Below are 10,062 nucleotides of genomic sequence, written 5' to 3'. Positions count from 1 at the left end.
TTGATGCGCTTGTTAAATCTCCCCATAAACAGTTTGCAGATGACACAATATTAATCATATGTCGCATCGATAAATAACTAATAATTATCTACGCAAACCACAGTCCAGCAATGTGGACAGACTTCACACAGTTATTTGTTAGTCATGAAACTAGAGAAAATAAAGGATGCAAAGATGCAATGCGGTCAAATAACAGTACTGCATGATGTTTAGACGGAAATCCTTGAATATCAATCATTAGTTCGTACAATGGCACCGGCGTACAATATTTCAAATCGAAATGTCAATCGAATGATGCACATTACGACTATTAATGACGAATTCTAGCAAGACGTGCAGCTGGTTTGGAAGTATGAATCCCATACATGGGGTTGGCAAAGAAGATGCGAGAGGCTGATAGCTTCTGGCATGCATAATAATTGTCAATTTGAAACTGAACCGTTTGATGGGCTAGGGTCTTCATAGTTGATTTAATGTTAGAGTTGAATTCGGCAAGACTGTTAAGACCGCTTATGTCATTTAGATCTGTAGTTGAATGACTTTACTCGATCGATTTTCAACTGTGTTTACTGGACCCTAATAAAAAACACTTTACTGTTCGGGATTGTAACGAGACTGAAAGCAGTTGAGGAGGATTATCGTAATTGTCCTTTATTATGGATTTGAATTTTACTGATATATATAATATATATTCCTAACCTGGTTTATGGATTTGGGTCAAGACTCAGGACCGAGAATGTTTGAAGCTCTACATCATATTTCACATGCTAGCGCTAGCACACATGAGTTGAAGTACATCAAGTCTTCGCGTGCTACTCCCTCCTCTCCCTCCTGAAATCCATGAAATAATCCCCAAGAGGATTACACAGGAGCAACAGCAACATACGGAATATTTGGTATTGTCAAAACAAATATAGGTTTCGTCTTTAAACAGATAAGCTCTTAAGGGTATCTGCATTCATATAGAACGATCCCTCAATGTCACAGACCAAAATATACGACTTCTGAAAGCCAAGGAGCGATATGGCACACGCTGTACAAACAGTCATCGGATAAACTAGCAAAATAAATTCGTTACGTATTGCTTAATATAGCCAATCGGGGTTATCACGTATTATCCAAAGACTTTGGCTTTCTGTTTGTCCTGCCGATTGTTGAAGATCTGATGGATAGCGGTAAAAACTGATCATATTGGTCTTTGAAGGACATCATTCATTTCTTACATATAGTGGTATAGTTGAGAATTGTATTATGGCTAGGGTACGACGAAGCAGTGCATTTCCTTTTACTGTAGGACGAACACACTCATTAGGACCACCGTGAGTGTACTTTTCAAATATAATCAAGGTAAAAACTGGGAAATATGATATTCGTCAGTGCTAAACATTGAACAATGAACATAATTTTACGCGTTACACTCCACAGACATTCCAGCGAGTGTTACACGGTAGCTTTACCTGAGGGACACCAGTTTTCACTCATTAATATTTTCAATATGATTACTCCCGGGTTCGGGCGGAATCAGTGGCCAATGTATATGCATAAACAATAACGTAAATAAGTTGCTTATTTTCAACCGACACTTATGCTTATTCGGATGGTCGGATCGCTAACGATGAATCAATATTGTTGACTGTAATTAAGTATTTTGTTATAGTAGGATACGATTATTTGGAGATTTTATTGACGCGAATATAAATGAGGAAAAAGAAACGTAAATATAAAAGCTGTGAGAGTAATAAGAGTGTAAGTGATACCTTTCCATTGTATCAGAAAAATCGTACAAATACCTGTATACATCTCTAATTAGAACGACTTGTTTTTGGCACCTGTGCAGAAACACCAAATACACCAATAATCATTGCCGTGGTCTCGTGCTAGTAATGACAAGTTACCTATGTCACTGGGCGTGTCGTCTCCACAAATTGAGATGTCCGAACGATAGGCGACACCTGATTTAAGAATTAATTTCTTCAAATTCACACGCTTCTCAAAGAAGGAAATTGCCGGTTTGGGCCGGCGAACAAATGCGATCGAACGAATGGCGGTATTTCTAGAATCGCGAGACAGACGCGGGAAGAAGTCAAACTCAGGTCAAATCGCCGGTAAAACTCCCCGAAATAGAAGAGAATTCATCGCAAATCTGGGGGTACATTTTACAAGGTGCTCACCGCATAAACGTACTTCGAATAGCCAACGCCTTTACATACTCGTCGATATTACGGTGGATCCGTAAAGACAGTAAGATTATACTTGGAAGTGTACGAAATATACTGGGAATAATTCCAGGTAAAGCAGTTTTAAATCTTCATCCGATTATTCGATTCGTAATGCTTTAGAAGCTACACACTGAATTTAATCGCTCGTAATTCCGCATGATGAGTGAAATTGCTATTCGCCAAGATAAATCGCACAGGAAGACATATTAGTCCGATATTGCCGTGCGACCATTTCCAACCAGGATGATTGCGTTGCAGACTATATAGTTTCGTGTAAGGCAGGTGGCAGGAAAGACACGACAGGAATGCATAAAATGTTTGGATACTTCGGTCAAAGGAACGGACAAGTTAATTAGCAGAAATTAAGTGCCGTACATAACTATATACCATCTCCGACTATTAGCAACGAATTATCCAATTTGTCATTGTAAGTTGCGATTGCAAGGCCAACGTGACGTAATTGCGACTCAGGTCATACAATTAGGTACAACCGGTAACAATTTATTTGATGTTTGACCAGCGAGCTTTTCTAAGTCTGTATATCGCATCACGGATCCACGTAGACAAGTTATACAGCATGTACTATCTTTCGTCGAATTTGAGAGTTCTATTGGTAGTGTCGACATTGCTTCTTACAACGGACGAGGTTAACTGTCATTGGTGGTAAGTATCGCTTATTTCTACAATACTATAGCGGTACTATTGAGGTGTATCTGCCAACGTATTTATTACGTATATCGTTTTCAATGTTAACTCATTTCCGCTGTCTTGTATGGTAGGTGCAGCGAATGATCGCTTATCCCAAGATTTTCGACGTGCACACTGTACATTGTGACCCTAGCAAAATTCATCAAGGTTACGCCTATACAAGTATACATGCCCGCGGTAAATATTGAATGTCGACTAGAGAAACTGAGTGCTTGGGCCATACATGTTGCATACTTGTAATTTACAAAAAAATGTAACTGTGTCGTTCAGAGCTGTTTCATGTCAATGTCACATTTGTATTTAACGTGACGCCGTATCCAACGCAATGCGTGATGCGCACAACCATCGAAACATGGATAAATCCATCTTTTCGACGACCTATACGTTTGATTAATGTCGCTCCGTGTAGACATAAGCTTCTGAATTGTGCCTTCATAATAACTTAACCTCAAAACACATTTTATCAGGCATTATGAACTGCGATCGTGCGCCTCAATATTCGACTCACGCGAGTTAGTGTATTAAGAAAATGATATCTGTCGACAAGCACAGCTCTAAACAACCATACTTGGCATATTCAACCCGAAGTCGCGCGGCATAAGAACACTTATCATACAATTACTTTCGATTACATCAGTGCATCATTCACGATCAAGTCACTAGCAAAAGGTCTTCGATAATCGCTGAAATATGATGTCGTAAACTGGATAGTTTACGGCTCGCCGTGACAAAGTGCAAGAGCAAATGCAACACGATATTCGCTCACTTCAAAGCGGGGTCAGTGTGACTCAAATACAAATTCGCATCGATTGATCACGAGGGGAAGTCATGTACACGTAAATTTGGACTCGCTTTTGAGGTCGTGATATTGATAAAATTGTGTAGAACCGGTTAATGACTACCATAATGCACCATGCACGTGTTGGCATTTTAGTCCGTGCTCTCCCAACCATTTTGCACATTTCAACAATGCAATTTTTGACATCTGAAATGTTCGGTCGCAATAACCAAACTCCAGGCCTACCCGTTGAAGCCGGGGTTTTTGCAATAGTGCTTCGCCACATGTTATCGTCAGCAACAGGGTCGTGCGTGTGACAAAACTACAGGCTTGCTATTTTATATGTGCGGTTCCAAGTGACAGATCATCCAGTACCGTTATTTGCGAGCGAAATCCATACAAAAATTATAAGCATACGTAAGTCAGAAAGCATCGTGCTGTGCGTTTCATATAATGAGTCCCATCATCAAACTTTAAGTAGATTAAAATAGTTAATTCGCCGCCAAAAGAGGCGGAATTTTCGAAATGTGTTAACGCCACAAAATTTCGATTTTTCTTTGCTAAAAGCAGCTTTATACTTTCGACTAATATGTGCGACAAGCTGTCCAGAAGCTTTAGAAGGTGTTTGTGCGAATTATAGCTATACATCAGAAGGAATTTGATCGAATATATGATAATTTACCAATCACACCATAAATCAGGTATCATAATTTATATACAGGTTATCTTGGTGGTAATTATAAACACAGTATTCCATTCCTTCGCTCTGACATTCTGTTAACTAATTTGGTATATCTATGCTTCGCACATATACCGTGACGATAGAGAACGTAGACAATTTTTTTTTATCTTCAAGGCTTACCATGTAATTTCAGGTCATTTGCACAACGCAATGACGTCGAGGCTCTCGGTGCTGAGCTGATCACGCTGTGCGACATCATGAAAGGCTTATCAAGGAATCAGAAAGCTTTGTGCAAGAGATATTACAGTCACATGACGTACGTGCGGAAAGGGGCAATGACTGGAATTAACGAGTGTCAAAGTCAGTTTAAGTCACACCGGTGGAATTGCTCGACTGTGGAAGATAGTACCGTGTTCGGGAAGGTTCTTGAGATAGGTAGGTTCTGGATCATGATTTGGAAATGGAGATTACCGAATTGTTATGACGAATACATGCATAACAGGCAGCAAAGAAGTAGCTTTCGCCTACGCAATCGCATCGGCCGGTGTTGTCCACGAGGTAGCGAGAGCGTGCAAGACCGATGCCTTCCCAATGTGCGGGTGCAGTGCGAATGAGCGCCCGGAAGGATTGGATCGAGACTGGGTAAGTTTACCAAATTTGACTACTATATCTATTCACTGTCCACGCTATAAGACAGGGGTGGCCGACCTGCGGCATTGAAACAAAAATTATGCGTCAATCTACACATTAGTTAAATTAGCGTGTGTTGGCGAAGGGCAAAAGAATTGAATCCTTAAGTTTTGAGAGATTATAATAATTCAACTAAAAAAAATTTTCGTGGTTGCCGTGATTTAGGTTGATTACATTTTTTATTTTTAATATAGTAGTGTACTTGCAATCTGATACCCACCGTATACAATTTCTAGCCGCATAGGTAATTATCGTAGGCCCGGTAATTGCTATCCGAATAATGAAATACAAATTTGGAATCAGGTGTGTCTCACGAATGAATGTTTTACTGGTACGTTTGTGCGAGTCCAATATAAATTTTGACTTGACCGACGGTTCTTGAAGGGATGTCCAGAAATGACGACATGCAACAAAGTGAAAATAGCAACCCGAATAGGATTCATTCATCATAAATTTTGAATCCGAAATTCAAAAAAGACACCGCTCCATCAGCTCCACATGTAAATCTGATCCGTGGGCTGAGAGAGGAGAGTATTTTATAGTGATATGTGCATTGCGCATTTGCGCAACTACCAATATTATACAGTATATATACGATATTTATTCACGAAGTCGAAAATTTTTCGCGCTCGGCGCGACTAGACGACGATTCCTATCTTCCACAGCATGTATTCTCGCGATTTCGGTTCGAGTAGTAAGTCTGTGGCGGCGTTCTACTTCTACATTACAAACTTTCATGCGCAAGATATTTCACAAGAAAACAGTAATGGCATAGAACACTGCGAGGGCTTTCTACGAGGCGAAGTACTCCATTTGTTGATATAGCATGGGTATTTGGCGTCCAGGTGGGCCATTGCGACTGTCCGCTGAAATGAGGCCGTACACAGTATATATAAGCGAAATGCTGCCGGTAATAGCAGAAAAGTTGAACACCCCTGCAAGGGTTAATCGACAATTTCTGCTCATCTCACGTCCCCGCCGCTTTATATGTGTACGTATATATTCTGCCATGATCACGATTTGTTTAGGAGTGGGGTGGATGTGGCGATAACACGAAATATGCCTACGGCTTTGCCAAAGAATTTGTGGACGCAATCGAACGGGACAACCTGTCACCAAAACGCAGCAAAGATAGAGCAAGAAAGGCGATGAATCTCCACAACAACGAAGCTGGAAGAATGGTAAGAACTGATGAATGCGCCCTTCATCATGTAATTTAGGGGATGTGAATTCGCAGTATATTAATACAACGCTTTACAGAAAGATATCCACTAACTTGCGTCGACTTCTAACCCGTCTTGCGGATGTGTGACATCGCCAATCTTTTACGGAGGATATGAACCCCTTGCCAATAAGTCACGCAGTCATAACACACGTCAATTATAACCGTACTTGTTGTAATAGTAGTTCTTGGTTGATTTCAGAGCCATGGCGACTGTCATCGCTTTTATCGGACTACTATGACGTGAAGTTGACAGATCAGATCTATCCAGCAGAAATAGGCCGTTACGTACTCATTCCGTGCTGACGTAATATGCTGGAGAATCGGGCATTCCAAACATTTAAACATACGTGGTGCCTGTAGCCAATATCAAAGTGGCTAAGATTCTGAAACTTAATCTTTCCGTTTTTCTGTTCTATTATTATGATCTCGAAAAAACAATTACAGTCTCAGTATTAAGAAAATCTACTTCCATTGATTAGTAGAAAATTATAGCCCAGAATTCTGAGCAATGAGCATACATTTACTCACGCTGTATTAGATTGAGATAATACATTTCGCATTTCGTGGAATTTGAGACTTGCCAAGTTGCGTCTCAGACGCTCGACTTTATTCTAGCTTTGCGTCCTACAATACGTTTGGCGATTGAGATCGGCAGCCGAGGATTGACATGAACAAAACACACATTCACTTAAAAAAACTTGAACGTCCTTTGTGATTCATAAATATTTGTGGGACACTGAGGGTCTCACTAGCTTCGTACCATATGCAGATAACGCGACAACACAGAAACAAGAAACAAAATGGTGCCAAATTGAATGTTAAGCATGGTCAATTGGTCATTCGTCATGAAAAGAACTCGAACATCTGGATTGTGTCATCATTTCCAATAAGGCAGTGCTATAATTTTCTGGGGTGGAAGTTATACAAATTGTTCCCTCGCGATGATTTGAGTGTACCTCGTAACAAGACCACTTCGGTAGCAACATTGATCGTCACTACCAGTATTCGCTATATACGAGGAACTCCTTGAAACTATTATAACCCGTGAAACTGCACCGCTAATATCATTATAATGCAACCTGTTGAGTTGAATGAATGAAGGATACGAGGTTCTAAATCTATCAAAACAAAGTCGATGACTTCTTTCAAGTGATACGTCATCGTATACGTTTGCCAGCATCCACTTCCTCAACACAAGTGGAAGGCAGTGCGGCGTGAAAATCTGAGTGTTTCCGATCTGATTTTCAGTACTATAGAGAAGCTGGACAAGTAAAGAAATACACGTGATATTTGAATGCCGTTCTCGTCATAGGAATACGGAAAGGTTTTAATAACTTCCTGTCGCAAAGCATTCTTGAGCAAAGCTTTAAGATACTAACCCAAGTGAACCAGAGTGCCAAAGTAGGATTAACGGCTTTACGTTAAGTCCACTTAGTCACGGTCTTTCAGAAGATGCGGACGAGTGAGGACATTGACAAAATACACCCCTACTGCAAATAGACCGGCAAAGATAATCTTGCGAAAGAGGAGGTCTTAACCTAGCACAATGTTGTATTTCGATCGACGGAAGGGATATTGTATACTTTTGTGATTTTTCATTTCAATGATATAGTCACAAATCCGCATGTGCGTGATAGCGACTCGCGTAGCCGGCGTGTTTTAGCACCCCGCCCCCTCAATTTAAACCCAAGGCACTCCTCAATTGATGTGACTACACGCCTATAATGTCCAAAGAGATTTGATGGGACAATCAGGTGAATTACAGCATCATATTGTAAGAGCATGCATTTCATGTTTTGAGAAACGTATAAGAAAGTTGATAAACATTTCGTGTCAATGTTTAGGTGGTCGTTAGAGGGACAAAACCGTCTTGTCGCTGCAATGGACTATCTGGATCGTGCAGCATGAAAACATGCTGGTCCCAGGTGCCAGATTTCAAAAAAGTTGGCAAAACACTACGCGAAAATCACGCCAAGGCATTCGAAATGAAAAGAAACACAAAAGGACATTTGCGACCGAGGAGGCCAAGGAAAGGTAGTCCCACATCGACGGATCTTATATACATCGAAGCCTCGCCAGACTACTGCAGACCAAATCCGAGAACAGGCGTGCCAGGGACGACGGGTCGAGAGTGCGATAAGGACTCAACCGATCCGAACGGCTGTGGACTCTTGTGCTGCGGCAGAGGCTTCGAAAGCAGGAAGGTGGAGGTTGTCGAGAAGTGTCGCTGCAAATTTCAATGGTGCTGCAGGGTGCGATGCGAAAAATGTAAACGGACTGTTGTCAAGCATATTTGCCTTTGACATCTATCAAACTGTGAAGTTCCTTGATAAGCATCTACATTTCTGCCGCGAGCTGTCACACTCAGAATATTCTGTTCCCAAGCTTTCACACTGCATCGTCTACCGAACGCTGATAAGCATCCTCATGGTTAGCTGAAATTTATGTAGATAACCAGCGATGGTCGGGATTGGAAATCGAAGTCCACACGGTCCCAGCAACTTGGTTAGCTATTAGACCCTACAGCGTCATGTTCAAGATAAAATATGGGAAAATAACTTGAGACATTTCGATAAAACTCTTCTATTTCGAAATTATGACGTTGTGTGTAAGTTGTCGGTTGAACATTAATTGTTCTTCATTGATCTGCTAGTACCCTATTAATTTATTCCACAAATATTTGAAACTTACTAATTGTAAGGCTATGCAAGTTGCTGGGCGAACGAGAGCTGCATGTTACGATACGCCTGATGCAGCTTGATCAATGGTCATCCTGCAGAAGAAAAAATATTAATCCTGTCGATCTCCATAAAATCAACAGCCGTCACATGACGTGCACTTTAAATATTCGTTTTTATTAAATTTCCAGTATTTATATTATTGTCCATCCTGTTTTTTATATTCACAGTGCAATAAACTATATGCGACGAAAACATTCGTTTATGCATTTGCTGCCGGTCTTATTTTTTCCAGTGTTTCGCGGCGTTTTGCAGCGTAGAAATATTCGAAAGATATATATTGGCGAAATATAATTATATATATATAAATATGCAGGGGTAACCAGGGGCTGAAAAGCGCCAATATGCCACCTCTAAATTCCCGACTTGAACATTGTGACGTTACTCATTTTCACCACGTCGTAATGGATATACGTCATGGCGTCATGAATTCGTTAAAAAAAGATGCCCTCCTCCCAAAAAATATTTCTATCAGAGCTACGCCTTGAATTGATGGTATTCGGCAAATAGCATATACCCCGTCTTAGAAATTACGTTGATTCTGTGCCTAGCAGGCCATGATGCAATTTGTTGATTTTTAAGCGCACAAGAACACGCATACACGGTGTATGACCCAATGTGCAACTCAACTCATTAATGGAATATATGATACTAAAAAGCACTTGGTCCAATTTGGAATGCGATATATGGCTATACCTCTCTACAATGTAGATGCGAACGAACTCCCTATATACAGCGACATTTCACGGAAGTTTTAATTATTTTAGATATAAAAATAAATGGAACTTCACACATGCTTCCTATTTCGTGGTAAAGAACTGACCACGATACATTCTGTCGTATTGTACCATACCATACCATTCCATGGCGCACTAGGTTCCGATTTAGCGATCATTGGGAACCGCAAATGAGCAAGCACTGGACCCAAACGAGAGGTTCAGTTGCATGTAATCTCTGCGTCGCATAATAACGCTATTTGCCATATCAGCATCGTACGACGTCATTATACGAACAGGATGACC

General features: G+C 40.6%; 1 protein-coding gene across 2 annotated transcripts; it reads left to right on the top strand.

Moving 5' to 3' along the window:
- The first annotated feature begins 1,346 nt into the window (after positions 1–1,346).
- On the top strand, positions 1,347–9,237 carry LOC145453290 (protein Wnt-5-like). 2 transcript variants are annotated; one of them, XM_080331267.1, is made up of 5 exons: positions 1,347–2,882; positions 4,581–4,822; positions 4,890–5,029; positions 6,106–6,258; positions 8,147–9,237. In XM_080331267.1, the coding sequence occupies exons 1-5, from the start codon at positions 2,728–2,730 to the stop codon at positions 8,603–8,605; spliced, it is 1,149 nt and encodes a 382-aa protein (XP_080187393.1). In that variant the 5' UTR covers positions 1,347–2,727; the 3' UTR covers positions 8,606–9,237. The 2 variants fall into 2 exon arrangements, with proteins under 2 accessions (XP_080187393.1, XP_080187394.1); XM_080331268.1 differs by lacking the exon at positions 1,347–2,882 and adding an exon at positions 3,113–4,406.
- Positions 9,238–10,062: the final 825 nt, after the last annotated feature.

Source organism: Botryllus schlosseri, chromosome 13 (assembly GCF_051294905.1).
Source record: "Botryllus schlosseri isolate E-star chromosome 13, Bs_hap1, whole genome shotgun sequence".
NCBI lineage: Eukaryota > Metazoa > Chordata > Ascidiacea > Stolidobranchia > Styelidae > Botryllus > Botryllus schlosseri.
The sequence above is the reverse complement of the archived record's forward strand: the minus strand, read 5'-3'. Positions and strand labels throughout refer to the sequence as shown.